Below are 26,148 nucleotides of genomic sequence, written 5' to 3' on the forward strand. Positions count from 1 at the left end.
GACGAAGTTGTATGGGCCAACGCCTTGTGCTCCTCCGCGTCCTCCATCCATTGTCCTAGATCAAATTTTACGGTTATATTTTTGGAGTGTTTTGATTCGGTTTATTGAAAAAATTAATATTAGTTCGTGATCATCTGTTTAAGGTATTTTAGTGGATGCGAATTTTTGGATTGCATCATATTTGAACAAAAAATATTGTATTAGGAATATAGATTTTAAACGAGTTTAATATTGAATGAATTTGAAATTTGTTAGAATTATTATTATAACAATATAAATGACAAAATTTGAACTCGAAATGTGTTTGATTAAAATCAACTTAGAAATTACAATGTATTTAAGTTAGAGATCCTTATTATTTTAATAAATTATTTTTAAAAAATGGAATATTTAGTGATTAGAGAAAATTTTAAGGAAATTTTACGTATTAAAAATAAATGATTATCTTTAAATCATAACATAAGCAAAGAAAAGAAAGCATTAATTCACTTGAAAATGGCTTACAGGAGGAGGCAGCAAGGTGGGAGGCCTGATGCCTTCTCTTCAAGCCACAATTATGATTCCGATCCTCCGCTGCAGAATACGGTGGCGGATGGCAGATCGTCGTCGAATTCCTCAGCCTCCTCGCTGGCAACGAAAGCGATCAGAGCTTCGGCGGCTTACAGAGATTCTTCGCTATCTTCCGCCTACGAACAATCCGCTCTCTCATCTCCACGCGACTTCTCATCTTCCTCTTCTAAGGTTTAGTACCAGCTTAGATATTTTTTTTAATGTTTGATTAGGTCGGCGAGGTTCAAGTACCATTTGCTTTTTATTATTTGTGGGTGAAAGGTGATGGTTATTTTTTGTGTTGCTTTTTTCATCATGCTGAATGCCTTTTCTTTCTCTTTGATATGTGATAGATCATGGGAATCAATCTATACGTTGGCCAGAAAGGACGACCTTCTTCTTAAATACTAACGCAATTGAATTGTGTAATGTTTTGGGTTGGTTCCCATTAGTTGGTGAAAGAACATTTGGATCGGTTGCCACATTGCTTGATTAAGTCTCAAGCATGTATTTTTTAGAGGAATGAATTGACTGCTTACCGGGTTATGGTAGAGAAGTAAGTTACTTTGATTTGTACGATCACGAAGGTTTAAATAAGTAATAACATTTGTCATTGACTCTTGAGTGATTGCATTAGATCTGGATAATAAAGCCGAGAATATGAGTAGGTGTGATCTGAGATTTTAATGTCGTGGCAGTGATTTACTGATAAAGGCGGAAATGGATTATTTTTCTATCCCTGTCCCATGCAGATCTTTCAAAAGGATGCGATTTATTCATGTATATGATCTATAAGATGTGCTAACAATCGATGATGTTGAGATAAATTGCAAAATCAAGGCCATCATTAATTGAGTAAATATTTACATCATGAAGAATATAATACAGTGTCTTGTGTAAATTGACATGAATCATACTTTGTAGAACTACCAGTCTAGAAGAAAAATGTACCAACTACAAACCTGTGCAGAACTTTTTCTTTAATTCTGGGATCAAAGCTTCACTTTGCTAAATTTTGTGTTCCATCTATGGAAAAAAAATTGATGTCTTTGGGTACTAACGGACCAAGGGCGTAAGAATTTTTCAATTTCATTGTGCTAAAATGTGGCAGAGGGCAGCTATCAAATGCAGTAGGCATTGGTGTGTTTATGCTTTTATGTATACATTTGAGCCCTAAATGAACGCAGGATATATTTGCGTATAGATAGATGGTGCCACCACCAATTAAAAACTTGATTTCCAAGGTCTTTTAATTTAAATATCATATCAATTCAACTAATAACTTATTTCTGTATCAACTTTAACATTAAAGGTTTATCATGTATGAGGCTATCAAATTGCTGGAAGAGATGAAGTGAACTTGGATTCGTTGGTACATCCAATGCAATTAGATAGCACCAATCCATGTATGACCTAATCAAATGACTGGATTTTTTTAGCCGTCTTTTTAGGGATTGGAACCTTTCATGCTCTATCTTCACCTTAAACCCCCCACCCCCTCCGTCTTATGATTGCCTCATTTCCTGATGTGGAGGAAAAATTGATTTTATCAAAGTATTGGTTTAGAATTAATTTACTTTCATAATTAATGATGCACGTATGTTGAGTGTTTATATAGGTGCAGTTATCACCTATATTTTACATAGCTCATTATACTTTGAACTTTCCCGTCAATTATGGGAAAAAAAACTGATTTGTTTTGTTTTGATGTGAATGTTAGAAATGTTTTTGTGTCATTTTGATTGTGAGGGCAATATGCTGGTTTTCTAGGCCAGAAATATTATTGTTCTCGAGTAATATTGACATCGTGGAATGTAGGACTTGTCCATCTATACAGCAAAGACAAACATGAGTGAATCTAAACAAGGATTCTGGGGTGTTCTGGCTCGGAAAGCTAAAGAAGTTCTTGATGATGATAATGTAGTTCAACCACAAGAAACAGCCATAGGAACTACAGTTCAGACATCTGATAGAACCAAAAAGGGGCAGGTGAGAATTTGTTGAAATTGAATCAAGTTGTTTCCAGCTGTTGACCTGGTTGATCAAATAGTGCATTATATTTATCAAAAGTGGGTTTTGACTAACAATTATATTTTAAGAACATTTTTGCTTTAAAATATCTAGTCCTAATTTTTGGGAAAGCTCAAGTTTACTCTTCAGAACTATAGGTTCAGTAAATTATCTGCTGTTAGTTTTATAAATGTTCTGTTCTCATGCTGTAATATTCTCTAGGTTTTGTTCACAGAAACGCGAAAGTATTATTTAATTGATTTCCATTCTTCTTGATTTTCAGTACCATAACGGATACAACTCTCCAGAAAATCGTCGAAAAATTGACAGCCCTTCTCTACACAGAGGACTAGATAGGATTGCATCATCACTTAATTTTATTGGTGGTACAATCGGTAATGCTCTTGAGGTACGGTTTAAAGTGAATTTATTTAACAATGTTAATTTTTTGGGTTGTAGTAATTACTTATTGTCTTAAACCTTTTAAATCGAATTAGTTTCCTTGGGTAAAGATCTTAACTTCAAGGGATTGTTAGAGATCAATAAGGTATTCAGAAATTATCTCATAGCATAACATGCGGCCGGGCTTATGCTAAAAATGAGCGGAATGTTGCAGTATCTTAGGTGATGAGAAAATTGAGTCTTTTGAGCTTGAATGCTGATGGAAAGAAGGCATGATTTTGTTAAGGATATAGTAAGGACTTTTTTTGGTACAAAAAAATTGCATAAAGATACTTTATTTTAAAGATACTTTTTTGGTACAAAATCTGGCAAGTTATGATTTTCAAGCAAATCCCGTCCATTTTAGAGTTCCTGCCATGTTTAGATCTTATAAATACTGTATGTGAGTTCCGTAGCAGCTATTATGAGATTGAGCATGATTTCTAGAGAAATAAAATAATCCTAGCACTCTTAAGTTGTGAGTGCCAATTTCGAAAATTAGCTTGTGAAACGTGAAGAAGTTCTATTTTCTTACATGTTTCTTCTGGTAAAATGATGTGTTCATGGGTCGTGACATAACACTTCTAATATTTAATTTTTGTTTGGAAAATGAGTATCTTGAGTCCCCTTAGGAGAACTTGACATTTCATCCAGTCAAGAGTTGCCAATTAATCAGAGGGAGGCCTCTTAATTGAAGGAGTAGCATTACCATGGATAGAAGGATTTCTTATGGTGATTTGGAAATTTTTCTTCGTCTGATTGAAACCAATAATTTTGGGAGTTGGGAGGGATGCTTGTTTGGTAAATAACTCCCTAGTTCCCTGTTCTATAGCCATCTTGAAATGGAAAAGGATATCAGCACTTCACATCATCATTGATCATCAAGAAATCCCCAGAAGTAACGAAAATAGTGATAATGAGAGTGAATATAAACTTACAGATTTTTATGTATGTCCTTTTTCCCTTGGGTTGCAATCACCACGAGTCTCCAGACTAACCTTATTATTTAATACAACAAATTTGTTTACTGTCTTTCCTTTGCAGGAAGGTATCACTGCTGTTGAAAACCGTACTGCAGGCATAATTCAAGAAACTCGTAAAATTCAAATAAGGAAAAAGAGCGGTAACCTTGTATCACAGAATCAGGATTCAAGTCTTGGTAGCTTGCAGCGACAACCTGTAATGCAGACTCGTGAGCAGCCTCAGACACACACCGATTTGGAAACACAACTGAAAGCTTCTCGAGATGTAAAGTGGCCACTGTGTTGTTGTGGTGTTATAGCTTATTTGCTTGTGGTGACTTTGTTTTGGCTTTCCTTTTGCAATTTAAGTTCTTATCCAACAGTAGAACGTGTGCTATGTTTCCATCACAGTCATTTAGCAACATAACACATTCAGTTATTAAGAGTTCAATGATTTCGGCTATAATTTTAAGATTAAAGATTTCCTAAGGGATGCTTAAAATATTGGTATCTAAAGAATGGTAATTTGTTGATTTATGGGTTCACTTGGTTTAATAGTATTTTATAGTCAATGGAACATTCTATAACAGAATAAGAAGTTGGATGTGGCGAAAGTAAAGCAAAGAAAATTCAATCAAATGGAGTCTTACTGCAAAAGAGCTTAGACTCGTTTCAAGAAAACTTGTTTTGAACATATTTGTGGGGGCATTCTTACACACTGTTGCAACTAATAATCCTATGCAATCCAATAATATCAGTGGACTCTCAAGTTTCTGTGATTTAACCATGCAATTTTCAGTGGGTTATTTTATGTAGGGCAGATATGATTATGGGACAGAATGGTGGTTGCATATGCCTGCTCTTGTGGCCTTCATGGCCATTTCCTGCACTCTGCTTAAGATATGACTGCATATTCAAATATTGTATGATAAACTTCTCATTTATGTGAGATGCGAGATAGATCTATTTAATTTCAGGTTGCTATGGCTATGGCTGCAAAAGCGAAACTTCTTCTGCGAGAGCTGAAGACAATTAAGGCTGACTTGGCTTTTGCAAAGGAGCGCTGTGGTCAGCTGGAAGAAGAAAACAGAATTCTCAGGGAGAGCCGTGAGAAAGGTGGCAATCCAGAAGATGATGATTTGGTAATAATCTCTTCTATGAAAAGCAAAACCCTTTCCCTTCACAACTAAGATAAAATAAGCTGAAAATTTTGGCATAGGTGGCTCCTTTCATCAACATTGTTTCTGATGCGAGTCCCAAAGTCAAATATGTCCGTCAGTAAATCATTTTTGTTTGGTAGTGCATTATACCCATAAATTTATTTAATGTGGTTTTTTTCTGTGAAAATCAGCAAACGTAAAACTTTTGTGTTTTAAATTTTTTGACATGATGTATTTTACATTTCAAAAAGTAAAAATAATTTTTTGTCAAACATTTTGAAAAAATTAACCTATTTAAAGAATATTTAAATGTCCAACAATGATATATGACTGATGGGATTGTATGTTAAATCATGTTCTAATTAGGCCTGCGATAAAATCTACACAGGCAAGGGTCCATTTTTGTGCAAAGTTACATGAAAGCTATCTCCCTTTACATATTTTAGTGCATTTAGATGTTTGAGTGTGCTTGAGAACAGTGGGTACAATTGTGTGGCTGTTTACCATTCACTAGTATGACAGATTTGATTCGAAGTTTTTCTCAAGTTACCTAATCGACAAAACATTATGTCGACATTTACTTCTCAGATAAGGCTTCAACTTGAGACCCTTTTGGCCGAGAAAGCTCGACTCGCACAAGAGAATTCAATCTATGCACGAGAGAATCGTTTCTTGAGGGAAATTGTTGAGTACCACCAGCTCACCATGCAGGATGTTGTCTACTTGGATGAAGGCAGCGAAGAGGTCACCGAGGTTTACCCCATCAATGTAACTACTCCCACCAGCATGCAATCCATTTTCACTACCACTTCTCTCCCCCCAACTCCCACAATTCCGCACGGAGCAGTCATGGTAACAACTGAGAACTTATCTTCTGTTTCTTCCCCGCGGCTAGACCTCAGAGAGGCTTATCCAATTATCAATCCGGTGAATCCTTACATCCAAACTCCAACAGAAGACTTACGAAGGCATTAGCTGGATTTGATGGCTTTGGAGTGATTTCCATCCTAACAAAAGTGGCTTGAACTTGTTTTAGAATCAAAGCACCTGTTTTATGTTTTTTATAGTATATAAAGAGGTTGGTGAGAGGAGTGATGACCGAGGAGTAAATTGAGTGAGCTTTCACTTTGTCATGTCATCTTTTTTTCTTCATTTTTTTGTCTCAATTGGTTGGAAGCTTATTGTGCTTCATACAAATTGTGAAAAGGGATGTAATTTAATAAAGAAATTCTCGGTTGGTCTTGTAGTTGACAAATAAAGTTTACGCTTTTATGTTTAACCCCATCATCGACATATATATATATATATACATAAGTGTGTGTGTGTGTGTGTGTGTATTTTTTAAAAAAAATTGAATATTATTTTTCTAGCTGGGAATGTGGTGGTTCTTGGATCTCGAACTTGAACCTTTTTCGGATACTGGGAGTTCACATGCCACAGGACGACAGTGAATGAATTAATTTTACAAGTTTTATTTAAACTTTAAAAATAATGGTTAAATATTCAAGATTTATTTATTTATTTTATATATTTAATTTATACTAACCTATATAATAAATATATTTTGTATGAAATTTTGATTTATAATTATTCTAGAGTGAGTTTCATGTGAGACCGTCTCACGGATCATAATCTGTGAGACGGGTCAACTTTACTCATATTCACAATAAAAAGTACACAAAAACTTGTGTGAGACGGTCTCACGGGTCGTATTTGTGAGACGTGTCTCTTATTTGGGCCACCCATGAAAAAATATTACTATTTACACTAAGAGTATTACTTTTTATTGTGACTATGGTAGTGTTGACCCGTCACACAGATTATGATCCGTGAGACGGTCTCACATGAGACCCACTCTAAAAAGTAATACTCTTAGCATAAAAAGTAATATTTTTTCATAGGATGACCCAAATAAAATATCCGTCTCACAAATACGATTCGTGAGACTGTCTCATACAAATTTTTGTCATTATTATATGGCATCTTTTGATCAACGACATTTAAAAAAAAAAAATTAGTTGTTTTGTACTCAAGCCAAATCCATAGTGTTTGACACATGAATTACTAAATTCTGACATGATGGGAAAATATTTTAAAAATCAAACAAGCCAATATTAAATTGGATATAAAAGTTTGTGAGATAACTTTATTCGGTCATCAAAATAAAATAACATTCCTAAATCTAAGTGACTTGTCGATACTTAGAAATATTTTATTTGAGACAGAATAGCCTTTTAATACCAAAAAAAAAAAAAAAATAAATTAACGAGCCCCAGTAAGCCAATAATAATAATCATAATAATTATTAACTCTGTCCATGATTTTCTTTATTAATAATTATGTCATAGTTAAATTAATATTTAAATTATGATTTTTTTATTACAAATATTTATAATTATTTTATTATAATATGCTAATTTATTTTGTAGACTGTGTTATTTTTTATTATAAAAAAATATGATTTAATTTGTTGGTGGGATGAAGATAGTATTATAATTTAAACATTATTTTATTTAGTGATATGAGCTTAGTATTGTCATTTAAAAATAGATCAATTATATTAATAAAAAAAACATGTCTATTATGACATGATTTCACGAATCTATATTCCGAGTTTGTGGAGTTTTCTTATATATTTCAGTCAAGTTAGACATATAATAGCCACATTAAATTTTGGAGGGAAAAAAAACAAAAGGTAAAAGTATTTTTCCAAAGTCTACCCTAATTATACATCCAATAGGCCAATTACTTCCTCTGTATTGATGACATCATTTTCAAGAGAATTGGTAACTCAATTTAAAATTGGAAAATGTCAAAACTTTATACAATCTTAATGGGAAACATTTTGACCCACAAATAAATTAAAACGAAAATATATTGCAATATCATTAAAAAATAAATCTACTGCAATATGAGTTATACGTAATCAATTGTAACAAACTTTTTTTTGCTTAATATATGCTTTATAATCGAATAAATTAGAATATTGTCAATATATAATAAAATTGCATGACTATGATAGAATCATTTTTTACTTATATAGTTAAAATTGTGAAGTATAAACTAATTATTATAAAAAATTTCAATTAATATGATTTGATATGTAAATCTCTTTTAAAAATAGTTTGATTTTTAAAATACATGTAAATAACGTAAAAATTAATTTATATAAATAATAATAAAAATAAAATTATTTTCAAATATAAAATAAAGGAAGGCCGGAAGTGCTTATTATAAGGGCATCCGCATCCGTCGGAATTAATCCATGTTAATAACTCTCCATCTCATCAAAAATGATGGGGTCCACGAGCCACATATTCATTACATTAACACTTCCCCATTATTAACACACACTCACGTTCATTTAATTTCAACTTTCATTATTTATGGGTCTCACTGTCCACTTACTATTTTTTTTAAATTTTTAATATTTCAATATCTTTCTAATATTTTTAAAATTTTACAACAAATATTACTAAAAATAAATAGTATTATTATTTTAGAAATAACTCAATTCCAATATTCATTAAAATATTATTAAGAAATGAAAAAAAAAGTTGGACTCTTTTATTTAAAATATTATTCAACATAATCTCTTTAAAAAAAACATAAAATACAAAGAAAACGAATTACGATAATTGAAAAGAGAATTACATCAATCGAAAATTACATATTCCATTTATCTCTAATTTGGTCACACATATGTTCATGAACTAAAAGCTGCTCCGGCGTCATTTGTGAAGTGTCTTTCGAAAGGATTTCGTATTCCTTAAGCAAATATTTGCTCTTTTTAGCTTCAGATTTGTTCAAAGCCGCTTTTGCTTTCATCTCCTCTATTGCAAGTTCTTTTTGTTTCCATTCAGATTCGTTCTTCTTTATGTCTGTATACTGAGTAAAACTTTCGAACAAACTGTCGTATCTGGTTGTCAAATCCTTCATCGATGATTTTGCTTTGTTTTTACCTTTTATTTTTGCGACTTTTTGACCAATTGGACGAATCTCTTCTTCATTTATATCTAAATCAATACTCGCATCTTTGTTCGATGAGGTGTTGCTAGCCCCCGACTCTGAGATTCTCGCTTTCTTTGTACCAACCAAGTGATCATCGGATTGTGGAGTGAACAGTGGACGTGTTTTCATGATTCTCCACACATGCTCCAGATTAAATGCAACTCCATTATTTTCATCACGATATTTTTCATATGCAAACCGCAATATGTCTTCATCACTATGTCCGCTTCGATAAGTATTGTAAACACTATTATAATTTGCGTTGAAGCCATTTACCTTTTTTTGGACGGTATTGTGCCAATGAGATCGAATCACGTTTAAAGCTCTCCGAGATGAACCAGCGGGACGATTTTCATTGTAGTGGTCCGCAACACGTCTCCAGAAATCATTCCCCTTCTGATCATTGCCGATGACTGGGTCATCACTCATTGTGACATACGATCTCGCTAGTAGCTCGTCTTCCTCCTTTTTCCATATTATTCGCTTCTTCGTACCCTCAACATCTACATCAGTATTTTGCACATTTTCGAGATCAACTCGTGTTTCACGGTCGGACAACCGAGTCTCTAGGACAAACGTAGGAGTTGGCGGCTCGTTTTCGATTGGCATATTGGTGGATTGTGGATTATATTATCCATAAAAATAAGGCGGCATGAAATCTGGGTTGCCTATACTTTGCCAATATTCAGGTGTAGGCGGAGGATACGGAGCTCGGGATGTGTAATTTGGATGATTCGAATGATTTTCATAACCTTGGAAATTTGAAACAAACGGCCAATTTTGAAATTGTGGTGGATATTGTGTAGAAGAAACAAATCGAGGTCGATTTTGTGAGTTTTGACTATTGTCACCCATTTGACTTAAAAATATGAAAAGATAAATGTTGTGGGATGAATTTGTAGAAATTGATTAGTATATATAGTGAGTAATTTCGAATATAGCCGTTGGTGCATAATTTTGCCGTTTGAAAATAGCCGTTGGTGATAATTAGCGACGGTTTTTGAAAAACCGTCGCACATAGCGACGGGTGTTAAAAAACCGTCGCAAATAGCGACCTTTTTTTAAAAAAAACAGACGCTTTTCACTTTGCGACGGTTTACGAAAAACCGTCGCAACGTTGCGATGGTTTACGAAAAACCGTCGCAAATTTCGAAATAACGCCGTTCATTTTGATGAATTTCTTGGCTGCCAATTAATGGGTGTTATTAACATCCATTAACCAACCAATGTGGGTGCCCTAAATAATTATCCCAAATGATGACAGATGCCAAGTCCAATCAATTCCTTTTTTATATCTCCATTATTAGAGTGGACCAAAATATTATATACACTTTTTATTAAATATAAATATGAAATATAGATATAAATAAAATTAAATAATATTTTTTCCCCATTTCATAGATTCTTTCTAGTTCGAACACGTATAATATTTATAAAAAAATCGTAAAATTAAGAAAAATTTAAGTTAAATATTTCACCAAAATATTAACTTTCCAATCTGTTTTTGTATTTTTTTTCAAATACATTAAATATTTTCCATGAAAATATACTTAGAAAAAATATTTTTGTATTTAATTTTTTATTGATAAATGGGTTAATTAAATAAATTTAAATTGAGGAAGGAGAATGCCAAACACTGTACTTAATTTTATAAGCCGCTGCCCGCTGTCTGTCTATCTTCCCATTCGACCCTTTCGGCCACCTGTCTTTTTCATTTCTTCGGATCCGGATTCCGGACTCGAATTCTTCAAGTAGCCTATATTTTATTTCGGATCCGAATCTGATCCGGGCTGCTTCGTCCATTTGTCTTTTTGTGGTCTGATCTTGAATCTGAACTGTCGTCTTATAATTGGCTACAGCGGTGGAGTCTTGCGTCTTCACTTTTAGCACAGATTTTGTGGTTTGGTGTTCTTCATTTATTTTCCTGGTAAAAACCCACGTAAAATTAACCAAAAATAAATAAATACAAAATAAATATTTTGCCAGTGCACAATACAATGTCCCTTTGATTTTGTTGCCTAATTTCTTCTGCCAAAATCCCTTTTCATTCCCTACAGATCTTCTCATATTCCGTTGCCCGACATTTTTTTTGTCAAGAGAGAAGTTTCTTTCTTTCTCGTGTTCTTGCTTCTTGTAGTGCTATGCTCTCTCTTATACCAGGAGGTTTTTTGAATCTGGGATTACTTCTCGATGCAAGTTGCATATCTGTGCATGATCCTCTGTGTTCAAGTGTTCACGGCTCAGGCGAGTAGAGAGCTTGATTCTCTGCTTCAAGGATATGCTTTCGAGGCTTTAGTCAGGCCAAGAACTGGTGTTGTTTATGATGCAACAGTGCCCTCCAACTTCACCGGCATTGGAGTGGCGGCTCTGCGGTTGAGGAGCGGCAGCCTGCGGCGGAAAGGAGTGGAAAGGTACAAAGAGTTTCGTATTCCAGTCGGTGTCATTGAGCAGCCTTATGTCGAGAGGCTTGTGTTAGTGTACCATAATCTGGCAAATTGGTCAGGTTTATACTATCCTTTGCCTGGTTACAACTTTCTAACCCCAGTTTTAGGACTTTTAGCTTATGATGCCACTGATTTATCTGCCAAAAATGTATCCGAACTTGATTTTCGGGCTTATGGCGATCCGATTTCAATCGGGTTTTCGAATGTGCGATCTGGGTTGAATGGATCTTCGCCAAAATGTGTGTTTTTTGGTTTAGATGGGTCGGTCGGATTCGACAATGTGGTGAATGGAAATACTTGTCTGACTAGAAACCAGGGCCACTTTTCCATTGTAGTGGAGTCACTAGCTACTCCTCCGGCACCTGCGCCTGCAGGAGGCGGCAATGGTGGAAAGAGGAGGAAAAAAAAGTGTGGATAATTGTCGGTTCTGTGGTTGGAGGATTACTAGTATTAGTTTTATTGGTTTTGCTATTCTTTTGTGTGAGGAAATGTAAGCGTAGAAAGGAGATTCGCCGAATGGAGAAGGCGTCCGACATGGGTGTAAATTTGTCGATGACGACGGTGGGGACGACGAAGGCGCCGGTGGCGTCCGAGACACGGACTAGGCCAACGCTGGAGACTGAATTTGTGCCTTGAGGATTCGCTTACAAGTTGTGTTAGGATGCTGCATTTTCTTGGTTTCCGGTTGCCATTTGATTTCAGTACAATTCTTTCCCTCATTGGGAGTGTAATTTTCTTTTGGCTTTCTAGTCTAGTCTTTTCTTGTGTTGATCATCACTTGTATGTATCTTGTGCATTTTACTCAAAAATATCATCCCTCCAAAGGGATTTCGATGGAAATAATGATCCCTTTTCGGGACTTTGGTCGATAGTTTTGAGTGTGATTAATCGTAGATAAACACAATTATTGATATATAGATGGTTGATACAGCAAGTGTTCGACCCATATTAGGTAAAATGCATGTCTTTGAATACATTTTCAAGACATTAAATCATCCTAGTTATTAAGAAAAATGGATTAAGTGGAGCAATTTATGAGGTATGAATGGAGAGAAAAATTTGTAGGCATCTTACTGTTGTTTGTGCCAGGAATGTGAAGGTAGAAGATGATATACTTGAATCCAAAATGCCAGCTAGAAAATATATAGCTAGGTCTGAAATGCATAAATAAAATATATTATTAATATAATATTTTTGCTGATGCAGAGGGCGACTTTAGGACAAGAGGGTAGCATTCACACTGCACGTGAAAGGGATTATTCTTTACAAATACTTGAATCCCATGCTGGACGCTATTATGTCTAAATTATCAAGCCGACACTGTGAAATATATAGATTTACTCTGAAAAAATAGATATTGATACTTTGATCAGATTGTGTTGATGGAAATAATTGTTTATATCAAGTATAGCAATCGAAACATAGTATTTGAGTTTGTTTAATTTAAAATATTTGAACGATAGCATTGCCATCTACTACAATTTTTATAAAGTGTCAATCTTTCATTTTAATTGAGGTAAGTTTAATATTTGATTTAAATGTCTCTCTTTTTATAAGAGTGGAAAACTTTTAGGGAAATCGGACCTTTTAAAAGTACAAAATTAATTTTAAAAATTTTTAAAACAATAATAATATCATCTTTTTTAAATTGAGTATTAAATGTAATTCATTTTACACATTAATTTTTTAATATTTTTTGAATTTTAAGGAGCGTTGATATAATTTTGTCGGTAGACGAAAAATAATAATAATAATAAATAATTAACAAATAGGCCAACTTATGTCAAGGTGTCTACCATCTGATTCCAAATGGTGAGGGACATCCCTCATGATTATAACGTATTCTACACTTTTGAATCAAATGCTAAGTGTGAATTGTGAAACCCCCACCATTCAATTGACTTAATTTACTTTTTGTTTTCTTTTTCAAAATTAGTATTATTTACCCCTTTTTGTAAAAGGGAAATGGAAGTCTGTAGGCCACTGTTTGTTTTCTAATATATATACATAATTTTGATATATTGTACTTTCACCATGCATATTTATGTTAACAACAATGAGGTGACTCTCACCTATTAGATGTACAATTTTTCTATATTTCATCATATGTAATAGATGAATGTCAGCTCATCATATTTATATTTATTTATATATATATATATATATATATTATGGGTATATATAACAAAACACCGTACCCATTTTTTTTCTCTAAAAAAAAAAGAATTTACCCATAATTTGTTTTTTAAAAATAATTAATTTCAACCTTTTTTTCTCACTGAAAATTCCAACCGGCAATCAAGCTATTTTGGAGGAAACCCTTTTTGTCATTTTCATGTATATTTCTTGAAGAGTGGTATAGTTTCTTAATTTAAATGATTTTTTTAATATTATTTTTTTTCTTGTTGATTTGATTGAATATAATATTTAATAAAATATTGTCTTTTTAGATAATTATTCAAATATTATCTTGATGTAATATCAGTGTTCAAAAAGAGTTTTGTTCCTGATTAAATTCTTACTTTCTTTGTGGAATAGGTTTCTTTGTGGAAATATCTTATAAAGAAGAGAAACTAGGATACGAGAGTTGTGACTTACTCAATCAATTATTCACGTACTTTTGCACGTCGTGTTTTTCAGAAAAAAAAAAAAACAATTCACAAGAACGCGTGTTACGGATAAATATCTATAAGATCGTATAACAAAAGACTTACTGATTAACTAAATGCTTATAAGTGAGCACATTGACATCAATTTTTCTCTCTGGTGACAATAGAACAACACCCTTCATAATTTATTTCATCTAACATTTGTATACTCTTTAGCAAACTATTTTTGTGTATATTGATACCTAAAAAATATTAAATATAAATACATTGACACACCGTGTGTCCCGGGTTACTGAGATCGTTGGAGTTACCATTTTGGTCTGGCTATTACAATTTTAACAAAACAATATATATGTACAAATTTAATTTAATGTACTAATTAGTATATATTTTCAGACCTAGTTTGGTACATATGATAGGATAAACATGTGATATCTAATATAAAGATAAGTTAAAGATAAATAAGATATAGGATATTATATTTAATGTTCGTTATGATTTTAATAAGAGTGATTAAATTTATATATTAGATTGTAATGACAAAATTAACCTTATCAGAACGAACATTATAATTTCAAAGTTGTTGTTTGAGTTCATATTTCTTATCTGTTCATACGCTGACAGTGCTTGCATGATTTATTTATTTTTACATGATTGTATATATTATATAAATATGATAATTGAGTCATTGATTTTGTAAATCAAGTCAAATATCAATTTTTAAGGCTAATCAAATGATATTAATAATTTTATTGATATTTATAAAAATCATTTATATAATTATCATATTATATAATATATAAAAACAAATAAAAATATTTATTTGACTTTAATTTTATATTAAGGTCGAAAGGCAGAGGTTTTTTACAACAGAAAACTTTAAATATTTATAAAAATCATTTATATAATTATCTCGAGTTCAAAACACCATTATTTTAATAATATATACATATAAATAAAAAAAAATTTGATAGGTTTAGGAATTTTATATATTGAGGGTAATTAAGTCATTTATGATATTTGTTATCATTAGATTAAAATTACCATATCTCATAAAAGGGATATGTTATCATTGTATAAAATTATTTATCACGTGCCCATGATATTATCACGGACTTTCTAAAAAATACCAAACGTGGGATAAGGAGGATTATTTATCAATATCTCTTATCCAGTATACAAAACTATACATCAATGCATCTCATCAATCTTTCTCCCAATTTTTTTCGACCAACTCTTAGGCTCCGTTTGGTACGTGTGATAGGATAAATAAATGATTAATATTTAAATCGATTAAAAAATGAGATATATGGATTAATAGTATGATATGATAAATAACATGGTGTTTGGTATTATTTTAAATAATGGATTAATTTTGTAAATTTTATTGTAATGACCAAAATATCCCAAATGCTAATTAAATATATATTCTTAAAATAATTGGATATATAATTAAATATTTATAATTATAATTTACATTTATAAAAATCAATTTAAATATATTTATTAGAAATAAATTTGTAAACATGCATTTACTTTAATAATTAAAATAGCAATAATATTTTGATGTTAATGTTGAATAAAGTTTCATAATAATTATAATATTATTGTTTTTTTAAAATAATAGAAAATAATAAAAATATATGAAATTGATTTATAAAAATATAATAAAAATTTAGATATTATATTAATTATTAAATTTTCATATTATACTGAAGAAGACAATTCAAGAGTATTATGGTCAATATACAATCTTATCATGATTAATATTCAAGAATTATATATTATCACACCTTTGAGGATGAATATTTAATCACACAAATAAATGTTTAGTGAAGGCTTTCAATCATAATCAAGGGCTTGAAGACCAAATTAAAAATGAATCAAACACAAGATAAAAAATGATTATTTAATAATCATTCTCTTATCATGACTATCAAACATAGTTTTAACACATTTGATAAAGTAATTTTTATTGTATTTTACCATCATTTTTTTAAAAAAAATTATATTTAAAACGATTATTTGAAACGTCGGGTCGTTAGCATATACATGTATAACACGAGTCTTTGGAATATTATTGCCGACTCGGAAGCTCAAATTAGGCCCGATACAGTTAATATTTGGGTCGAATTAAATTGGGTTGGGCCCGTGTTTATTTAAAGAAGTACTGTTTTTATTGGACCTACAATGGGCCCACAAGTTAATTTTTAATATTTAAAAAAGATCTAAAATCTCTAGGACATGTCTGATAGAAAAGAAGGAAGTAAGATTCTTTATACTCATGACTAGTAGTGGCGGAGCCAGGTTTTTATTTCTATTCGGTCTATAATTTTTTAAATCATGGTTAAGCTATTATGGACAAATAAAACCCCGAGCTATCGAAAAAAAGTCACTCGGACTACCGTCCGAACGGAGCAACACATGACTCCGCTCATGATGACTAGTATGATATCGGAATGAGAATGTTCGATCCAATGAAAATGGTCATTCTCAATGTCTCATATTCATAAGAGGCAAAAACTTGTGTAGACGGTCTCACGGGTCGTATTTGTGAGACAGATATCTTATTTGGGTTATCCATTAAAAAATATAATTTTTTATGCTAATAGTATTAATTTTTATTGTGAATATGGGTAGGGTTGACCCGTCTCACAGATTAAGATCCGTGAGACGGTCTCACATGAGACCTACTCTCTGAGGCAAAAATTTGTGTGAGACGGTCATGTCATATTTGTGAGAAAGATCTTTTACTTGGTTCATCCATGAAAAAATAACTTTTTATGCTAAGAGTATTACTTTTTATTGTGAATATCCGCAGGGTTGATTCGTCTCACAAATTAATATCCGTGAGACGGTCTCACATGAGACTCACTCAATTCATGGTAGTTATTTTTTTAAACATTGTGTTGGATTTTAAATATATCTCAACATAGAGTCATTTCAAATAATTTCCTCAAATCCAAATCTTTATACACAAACACAACCTTAAATTTACATAGTTTGCGAGTCAATGTGTACATGTAATTACGCCATTTTCGCGACTCTTTGAGTGCTAAATTCATTGATTTTTGTCCAAATACCATCAGATCATGTTATGAAACTAAATTTTTTACTATTGTACATTATACATTATAATCCATATTCCACATTATTTTGTAGCCGTCAAGTCGATTTTAAATATTCAACATGCGATAAATTTTAATATATATTTCGCGACAACACGACACCTTATCTTAAATTATGATTATAAGTTCATTCCATACCACGATAGAAGCCAAAATATCCGATTTTATTTATACAATGTGTGCAGCCAGCCTCTCTCAATAGCTGGTGGTGTGTACAAAATGTAGCAAATAGCAGGTTGGCTGGTCAATGGATTTTCAATTTCATATTTAATTAAATGACCATATGTTTGTTATAATTGAACTGTTTGGTAATTATTAGTTTATGTAGGTGTGAGTTTGCATTTATTTTACATACTACGAGTCTTGAATTAAAGTTTCAAGATATTTGAATTTTTTTTAATAATATTTAAATATATATTTTGAATATTTTTCAATGATTAACATGTGTCCATGCTCGGAAATATATTGAAAATCGGGTCGGATATTCGTGGTCCTCAGTGGAATAATCAAACATTGCCCATTTTTTAAAAAAAAAAAATTGAGTTTTTTTTTAATGAACAAAATCCGTGTTCTATTTGTACATCGAGTTGTTAATAAATTAAAGTAAGTCTCTTGTGAGATGATCTTACGAATCTTTATCTGTGAGACGGGTCAATCCTACCGATATTCACCATAAAAAGTAATATTCTTAGCATAAAAAATAATCTTTTTTCATAAATGACGCAAATAAGAGATCTGTTTCACAAAATACGACCCGTGAAACCGTCTCACACAAGTTTTTGCCAATAAATTATCTGTGGCCACCTCTTTTCATATAAATGCCGAATCCTTTGTTTTGTAATTAATTTTTTAGTATTTATGCTTCGTAAAATTATCAAATTGATATTTGATGATCGAGTTTGCAATTCATTTATTTGTATTATTAAAGACCAAATACTTGCACTTGCGATTTCAGAAGTGGAGTTTAAATCCAATAGGGGAAACTTCATTTACCCACTGTAAAATATTTTAAAAAATAAATAAAATCCCCTATATAAAAAAGAAGAATGGGGAATATTTAACAAAATGACATTTGTTCGACCATGAATTTGAAATATAATCTTGTATGTTCCTAATTTTGTTTGGTCTTTGTTTTTCCTCTACGTTTGAATGTCATTTAAAAAAAAAAAATTGAAGAAAAAGTGTGGGTAAAAAAAAGTTTGATTAAGGTCATTTTTCAAACTATCTCATATAAAATCAGTAAGTTTATTATATGGCAATATCATGAATCTATATATGTGAGACGAGTCGATCTGATCTATTTTTACGAAAAAAAAATATATTAATGGATTAGGTAGGGGTTGACAATCTGCATTACAAATTGCTAGGGGTTTGATGTCTATTTTTATAAACAAATTGTTTTAAAACATGTTTATTTAATGCAGATGATTGATTATATGCGTTTTTGGGTTTTCACATCGGCTAAATGTAATTTGTGTCAAATTTGAAGTTGTTTGTTTATATTCTTATTACGAACAACATTCACTATCTTTCGGTCTGTATTGGTAATCCATCGGATTAACGTAGTAACTTCAAAATCGTGTTAGCCAAGTAAATCGCATTGAAATCGTACGATAAAATGTTGGTAGAAGAAATGAAAATCGTGATCACTTACTAAGCGTTTACCTACTCCACCTAACTCGAACACTCTTGTAGTACGTGTTTGTGATAACTTGAGTCATTTAAAACTTGGTCAAATATGCCAATTTATTGTAGCTTCTGTACCGGGATTAAATTTGCTCCATTAAAACTTGAATTTATGTTTGTATGTATTAATTATTTCATAAAGAATAGTAAAAAAAATACATGTAAATGTAGTCAACAGGGTAAATAGTTAAATGCGCTTTGCCAGTGTTTAAATCGTGCAACCACCTTGAAGAAAATGGGAACATTCAATTTAGCTCTACCCCCTATTACAAAAGTTCGATTAGAGTGACAAAATAATAATGAACACAAATGTATTTGTATTAATATATATAATGATCAAATGATACATATACCTTCACGCGGCACCAGCAATACGAGGAGAGGACTTCGAGGTTGGACTTCAGAACATAGATGAATTCTTTAGATAAGTCGTTGTTTACCTTTCGGTTCTAAGCCTTCGATCTAAATGAATGCAGGAGTTTCAGTTGTATTCTGTTCTTCAAGAATCGTTTTGATTCGAATTATCGTATTTTAAATGATCGATCAATTTGTATTAATATATATATAATGATCAAATATATATATATATATATATATATATATATATATATATATCGTAAATTGTCTTTGTGTTAATTATAATATCAATGTACCCAATGAGTTTATCCACCATGTCACTATGTAAATTGTAATATATAAGACGATCATTTGTCGTTTTACTAAATGTTATAGTTGTCGATAACAATGCGATTAATATATTTTAAATCGCACAACCAACACTATGCCCAATATCCATAGCAGAAAAATCATCATTGTACCCCAATGAAATATAATTTTGAGACAAATATTTAATAAATACATGATAAGAAAGTACGAGATACATAAATAATCTCAAGTACAGGTATATATTGAAAAAATATAGATTATTTATCCATTATGTTTAACGAATATGTTTTTATAATAACATATTTTAAATGTATAGAATGTCATGTAAATCATTTTCAAATTTTCTAAAATGACTTAATTTATTGAAAAATATAAAATTATAATAATAATTTGATTATTTTCATCTAATCGTTTTTTAAACCCATGAAATTATAAATTATTGTACAATATATTTTGACTTCTTAAAATATTTTTATTATTAAAAAACATTATTATATAAAAAATATTACATATTTATATAGAGCTTATCTCTCACATATCAAAAACACAAACGAATATATAAATTAATATGTGTGTGAGTGCACACACATATATATAATAGGCACATCTATTCCAACTAGAATTATAAAACATCGTCACTTAAGACATTGTTTGAATTAGTGAATTAGATGAGTGTTAATAGTGATTAGAAGTTCGATTTCTATATCAACATATTATTCGACGAATCTGTCAAATATGACAGTTTACTTAGCTAACATAGTCCAATGATTTATTCAATGTAAATCTGAAAATAACGACAACGAGTCCGCAATTCATAAAAAATATAAAAAGAATTATAACATAGTATTTTACAAGGTTGACTTAAATGTAATAGATTAATGGCTTAAACCTAAGGAATCTTCCAGGAGATGATGACGCCGCCACATCTTCCTCTGCTGTGAAAGTAAATATATTTACAGTCTCCGCAAATGAACAAAAGCCAGCCAGACGTGTACATATGAATGCCCCACACCAATGCAAGCCTCCAATTCTCCAACTCACAATTTCGCAAAAACTGAAAAAAGAGCCACTCAATTTACTGTTTTTCTCCCTAGGGTTTTTGTTTTCCCAGTTCAAACCTTCTCTCATTTTCTTTTTTTTTTTTCCCTTCCTCGGTACACTTGTTGCATCTCGCTCCACCATTTCATTTTTCCTTACCGTCATGTCCAGTTTGTACCATCAAAACTTGAACTTTTCACCTGCTCGAAGAATCCCTTCTCCGCTTCTAAGGACCAATTCTGATGTTGACAAGTATTTATTTTTCTCTTCATATTTTATGCTGAAAGATTCTCGAATCTTGATTCTTGTTGGGAATTTATTAATTCTTTGTTTTGTCTGTGTTGTCGATTGATTGCAGCCAATACTTGACAGAGCTTCTTGCAGAAAGGCAGAAGCTTGGACCTTTTATGCAAGTAGTTCCTATATGCAGTCGACTCCTGGATCAAGGTTTTACCTCTAGATCGATTTTTGGATCTGGTTTTGTAGTTTTAGGAATTTCATTTTGGCTTATTGTTGAGATTTTTCGTGTTTTGATGTGTATGCATGATCCTATCGGGTTCCCCTGTTTTCAATTTTTTGAACTGGATTGTGGCATTGATTGTGACTCATCATATGGTTATTAGTTTCTCATACCCTTGCTGAATATTGTTATGTGATGAATTTCTAATGATGTTTCAAGCTACGTTTATATCTTAAATTGCTGGCCAAATCAATTCATCAATTTGCTTAGCTTTAATAGATCGTATTCCTTAGTGTTACTAGCATGGAAAGGATTGGTGGTGGTGGTAGCTGGCGTTTTGGTGTTGGGATTTGTTTTCATTTGCTACGTGCGATTGAAATTCAAGGAAAGCATCTATTGTAAGATGCTTTTGTTGTGTGTCAAGGAATAGTGAACAACAGAATATAGTGATAGTGATACATGTTACGAATGCACACCCTTCACGTGACAGAGCAATGCGTGAGTTATTCTATTGTTTCGCGAGAATGGTAGGTTGAGTGGCACATAGTTGATGGCCTGAAGTTGTAGAAAATGGAGGCGGCATGTTTCACGAGGTAGCATTTTTTCCCTCTCCCTATTGAGAATTATAGGTGTTGTAGTCAGAACCTCAGGGTGTGTTTAAGTGTGTGAACGAGTTGAGCTCAAATCGAACTTTTAAAAATTTCCAGGCTCAGTTAAGACCATGAATTTCTGTATCAAGCTCAAGTTTCTCAACGAACTAAATTATAATTTATCATAATCAAAATCGAAGAAACATGAAGGAATCATATGTTATATTATTAACAAATATGATTAATTATATATGAACATCAATATCATTAATTTTCATCATTATAGTAACTCATCAATGTATGTTATATAATTTAATACATAAATAAAGATGTTAAAAAAAGCTCACAACCCCGATCACGAGCTCTCGGTTTATCATATAAAAGCTCGAGCGCAGTAAAAATTGAGCTCGAGTCTTACTCCATTATGTCAAAATGAATTATCCTTAAGACACTCTTTTATGTTTTGAAGCACAATAATGTTATTCAGGAGTGCAAAGTGTGGTCTATTATTCCTCTTCGCGCAGTGCTAGGCAAATTCATACACTTTTTATTGTACCAAATTATCGGAAATGGAGTTGATGTATAATTAACTATGTTAAATCATCATTGTAAGTTGTAACGACTGTGATTGAGATTTATGAGATGATGGTGAGGGTTCAATTTTCGAATTTTGCAATGGTATGACACATATCGACATCAAAAATTCAGTACAAGAAGTCCTGTAATGTATAGAACCAAGTAAATCTCAAAGTATAGTTCTAAATCTCGTCTAATACTCCTCATTGCTTAAATATATGAGATCCTTGTTGGTAGTTTCATTCCTCATTCAGATAGAGATCTTTATTTGATTGACAATGAGATTTTTGTTTCGAGTTTAAGATCACTGAAATGTTACCAATTCTTCAGTTTTATTCTCATGTATGTGATGTATTATAATTTTATTATCATTTTGATGACAGAAATTTTAAAAGTATCTGGAAGATTCTCCAACCAAGGGTTCAGTGACTATGACAATCTACAGCGTGGTAGCCCGAGTCAGGGAACCTCTTTGGATTTGATGCCGGGTATTGGTGGAAAAGGTATTGGTAGCTGGAATGGAAATGGCTGGAGCGGCATTCAGAATGAGGTGAGCTAAGTTTTGTTTGCTGTCAAAATTAAAATACTCACATTTTTTCCTTGGACAAAAGATGACTTTTCATCATTATGAAATATCTGGTTCTTCACTAATTCTGTGGATGGCTCCTTGTTACATTTGATGTTACTTTTATATGATTTAAACAAGTTGATGTAAACTATTCACATTAGTTCTGGAGCTTATGTCACATTATTGACACGAATAGATATGGCGTGCAGTTGGAACATTATTGTTGTGCACGTATCTTTGAAGGTAGAAATCAAAACATTGGCTGCCCAGACAAGCATTGTTAAAACTGTTTACTGCTCCACCTCAATCAGCAATAGATGCTGACACAATGATTATCATTTCTCACAACATATACTATGAAAGAAGTACGACATATGGATGGTTAGGGGCTAAAGTTTTTTCCTTGCTTGATATATGTTATAGATGTCCAATAGATATTGATATGCGGGGTGTTTTGGCACACACATGTGGCATACCCCGGTGGTTACTTCATACATCTTTGACCGAATATACTGTGTAGAATAGATAGTAGGTACATACAAATGTGAAGGTTATTTGGTTGTTTTCTTCATCCAACCTATTACCATATTCCATAAGTTGATTGATTGACGTTGGTACTATAACTTTTAATTTGCTACCATTGTACATCTAAAAGAAATCTGACATCAATTTCGGAGAATTTACGTCACTAATCAAATCGACAGCATGTCTTGCCCATGTACATGAATCAAATTGTGCTCATTTATGCATGTTCATATTACCTCCACCAATAAGCAGTTTCCTAAGTCTAGCTTGATGTCAGAACTATTTGACACCCCATTTGACTGTTTATCGGTGATTTGATTTGTGCAATTCAACAATCACTAAATGATAGCCGATAAGAAAATGAAGCAGTGTTCTATGTTCCTTTTTACCCTCTTTATATCGTATTCATATTATACTACTGAAGTTTCTGAATATTAACTTGGTTTTCCTATATTCTATCAGCTCTATGGAGTATAAATGATTATTACATGATATGTTTCGAGTAGAATTTTGAGTCTGATATTGCCAGAAGCTGACATATTAACCATTTTTTTTCCTTTCATCAAATCGCCATGTGCATGGTTTAGGAAGCAAAGTTACCTAGCGAAAGAAGAATACTAGCTAAGCTACTTGGTGATTTAAACTCATGATCGTACTTGTCAATTAAAATATCTCAACTTTTATGCTCTTTTTGATCAAACTTCCGAAGACATGAAAAGTATGCCTCTTCATGGTTGATGATACTTATATGCTGTCATTGTGTTATTTGTGGAGCAGAGATTAAGTAGACCACAGGATATGACCATAGACTGGCAATCAGCGCCCGGAAGTCCGAGTTCTTTCACCGTGAAGAGGATATTACGCTTAGACATACCAGTCGAAAGATATCCAAATGTAAGTGAAGAGAGCCCCCTACTGAACTTAAGTTCAGCTTTCTTGAACCAAGTGCTAAGAACTAATGACTGTTACGTTCTCTTTGGACAACAGTTCAACTTTGTTGGAAGACTTTTAGGTCCTCGAGGCAATTCTCTTAAGCGTGTAGAAGCTTCTACTGGTTGCCGCGTCTTTATCAGGGGAAAAGGTTCGATAAAGGATCCTGACAAGGTAAATAATTTTGCTGTTTATATTCAGACAGAAACTGTTGGGTGTTTTTATCAATCTGTCGGGGGTAAACAAAAAAATAATGGCATGTGGCTCCTAGGCGGTTGAATTTTTTATTCTTATCCCCGCCTAGGCGGTTGAATTTTTTATACTTCCCGCCTCGCCTCGCCTCGCCTTGCCCTACCGTCTAGCCCGCCCCATCTCATTTCGGCCGCCTACATTACCATGGTGCCTAGGCGGTTGAATGTTTTTATACTTAACCGGCCCGCCTAGCCTGCCCCATCTCATCTCGACCGCCTACATTACTGCCTAGCGCCTAGGCAGCCGACATTTAGAACATTGCTTCTAACTAATTTATTTCCGCATATGGCCCCGCTCGTAATCAGTTTGTATGTGTTTTGTTGATGGTCATTAATTCTTATTTATGCTTTAACTGAAGGAGGAGAGCCTGAGAGGTAGGCCGGGATATGAACACTTGAATGATCCATTACATATTTTAATTGAGGCAGAATTGCCTGCCAATATTGCTGATATGCGGTTGAAACAAGCAAAAGAGATTATTGAAGAGCTGCTCAAACCAGTGGTATGTCCAGTGCTCATTGATTTATAAATCTTTGTTCAAGGATTAAATGTCCTGCAATATCATAAGTTTCTAGATCTTTGAAACCATAGTCTCTCGTAGCTAGCTGCCGAAATTGGTCTTTCATCTCTCAGGACTTTGAAAATCTACAACGAACTTTCAATGAAATTGAATACCATGACATACAACTTCTCCTTTGGTCAAATGACATGAAAAGACTAAGGTGGTGTTTGCAAATATTTTAAAAAAAAATTAATCATGAATTTTCCTTTACAGGACGAGTCTCAGGATATGTACAAGAGACAACAGCTTAGAGAACTTGCCATGCTGAACAACATCAGAGAAGAGAGCCCCCAACCAACGGGGAGTGTATCTCCCTTCAATTCTGGTGGACTGAAGCGTCCCAAAACTGGCTGGTAATGACATCATGCTATAGTTTCTTCAGAAGCCGGCAATCTCTTGATGCATTTCAAAGTGATGCACGCCTTCGGCCATTGAACAGAGCTCAGCAATATGGCGAAGGACTTCAGATGCAAGAATCACATGAGACTATAGAAACAATGGTTAGAAGTAACAACGCCTTTCTCTGTGGCTGTTTATTATTGTTAAAAGTAGACTAGTAGGATGATTATTGGATTTATTTGTTGTTAATCTTTATGTTCCAATGTTTTTGCCAAACCAATGTTGGCGATGTTTGTTAGCAACTATGATCCTGTATTATGCTACATATATATAGCCTTTTGCCTATAAGGTTGATTGAATTTTCCATTGCATCTTTAGACCTCTCCATTTCCTTTTGTTTTTTCTCGTGTGTGTGTGTGTGTGTGTGTGTGTATCATATTCTGCTATTATATTTGTTTGTCCGAAAGAAATCAACACCATCACTTTCTCACATTCCTCCCACAATGAAACATTGGTGGAAAAATGCAAGGTTCTAAAAAACGTGAAGCGTTCTGAAGCATATCGAGCTCTAAGCTTATCAAGCTTAAGCGAGATTAGTACATATTAAACGTGAAAAAACGTTTTTTATCTTTAGTGTAATTG

The 26,148-nt window shown here is 32.6% G+C and overlaps 4 protein-coding genes across 4 annotated transcripts; 3 read left to right on the top strand and 1 right to left on the bottom strand.

Annotated features, from left to right (window-relative positions):
* Nucleotides 1-455: 455 nt before the first annotated feature.
* Nucleotides 456-6,392, top strand: LOC140835899 (uncharacterized). Its single transcript, XM_073201312.1, has 6 exons — nucleotides 456-741; nucleotides 2,368-2,538; nucleotides 2,843-2,968; nucleotides 4,045-4,248; nucleotides 4,940-5,104; nucleotides 5,711-6,392. Exons 1-6 carry the CDS (start codon nucleotides 496-498, stop codon nucleotides 6,095-6,097), a joined length of 1,299 nt encoding a protein of 432 aa, XP_073057413.1. The 5' UTR covers nucleotides 456-495; the 3' UTR covers nucleotides 6,098-6,392.
* A 2,396-nt stretch (nucleotides 6,393-8,788) lies between these two features.
* On the bottom strand, nucleotides 8,789-9,742 carry LOC140809123 (glutathione S-transferase T3-like). The gene has a single exon (XM_073166610.1). The coding sequence runs from the start codon at nucleotides 9,740-9,742 to the stop codon at nucleotides 8,789-8,791; it is 954 nt and encodes a 317-aa protein (XP_073022711.1).
* Nucleotides 9,743-10,986: 1,244 nt separating this feature from the next.
* LOC140835905 (uncharacterized) lies at nucleotides 10,987-12,913 on the top strand. Its single transcript, XM_073201317.1, has 2 exons — nucleotides 10,987-12,278; nucleotides 12,784-12,913. Exon 1 carries the CDS (start codon nucleotides 11,324-11,326, stop codon nucleotides 11,993-11,995), a length of 672 nt encoding a protein of 223 aa, XP_073057418.1. The 5' UTR covers nucleotides 10,987-11,323; the 3' UTR covers nucleotides 11,996-12,278; nucleotides 12,784-12,913.
* Nucleotides 12,914-20,651: 7,738 nt separating this feature from the next.
* LOC140835909 (KH domain-containing protein At2g38610-like) lies at nucleotides 20,652-25,877 on the top strand. The gene is made up of 7 exons (XM_073201321.1): nucleotides 20,652-20,956; nucleotides 21,063-21,151; nucleotides 22,714-22,880; nucleotides 24,201-24,317; nucleotides 24,411-24,527; nucleotides 24,964-25,107; nucleotides 25,381-25,877. The coding sequence occupies exons 1-7, from the start codon at nucleotides 20,664-20,666 to the stop codon at nucleotides 25,522-25,524; spliced, it is 1,071 nt and encodes a 356-aa protein (XP_073057422.1). The 5' UTR covers nucleotides 20,652-20,663; the 3' UTR covers nucleotides 25,525-25,877.
* The last annotated feature ends 271 nt before the right edge of the window (nucleotides 25,878-26,148 follow it).

This window comes from Primulina eburnea, chromosome 1 (assembly GCF_022965805.1).
Source record: "Primulina eburnea isolate SZY01 chromosome 1, ASM2296580v1, whole genome shotgun sequence".
Classification (NCBI taxonomy): Eukaryota; Viridiplantae; Streptophyta; class Magnoliopsida; order Lamiales; family Gesneriaceae; genus Primulina; species Primulina eburnea.

Coding starts and splice junctions, on each gene's coding strand:
- LOC140835905 (XM_073201317.1), top strand. CDS start 11,324: ATGCAAGTTGCATATCTGTGCATGATCCTCTGTGTTCAAGTGTTCACG.
- LOC140809123 (XM_073166610.1), bottom strand. CDS start 9,742: ATGCCAATCGAAAACGAGCCGCCAACTCCTACGTTTGTCCTAGAGACT.
- LOC140835899 (XM_073201312.1), top strand. CDS start 496: ATGGCTTACAGGAGGAGGCAGCAAGGTGGGAGGCCTGATGCCTTCTCT. Junction 742..2,367: donor TCTCATCTTCCTCTTCTAAG/GTTTAGTACCAG, acceptor CGTGGAATGTAG/GACTTGTCCATCTATACAGC. Junction 5,105..5,710: donor ATCCAGAAGATGATGATTTG/GTAATAATCTCT, acceptor TTTACTTCTCAG/ATAAGGCTTCAACTTGAGAC.
- LOC140835909 (XM_073201321.1), top strand. CDS start 20,664: ATGAATGCCCCACACCAATGCAAGCCTCCAATTCTCCAACTCACAATT. Junction 21,152..22,713: donor CAGTCGACTCCTGGATCAAG/GTTTTACCTCTA, acceptor TTTTGATGACAG/AAATTTTAAAAGTATCTGGA. Junction 25,108..25,380: donor AAGAGCTGCTCAAACCAGTG/GTATGTCCAGTG, acceptor TTTCCTTTACAG/GACGAGTCTCAGGATATGTA.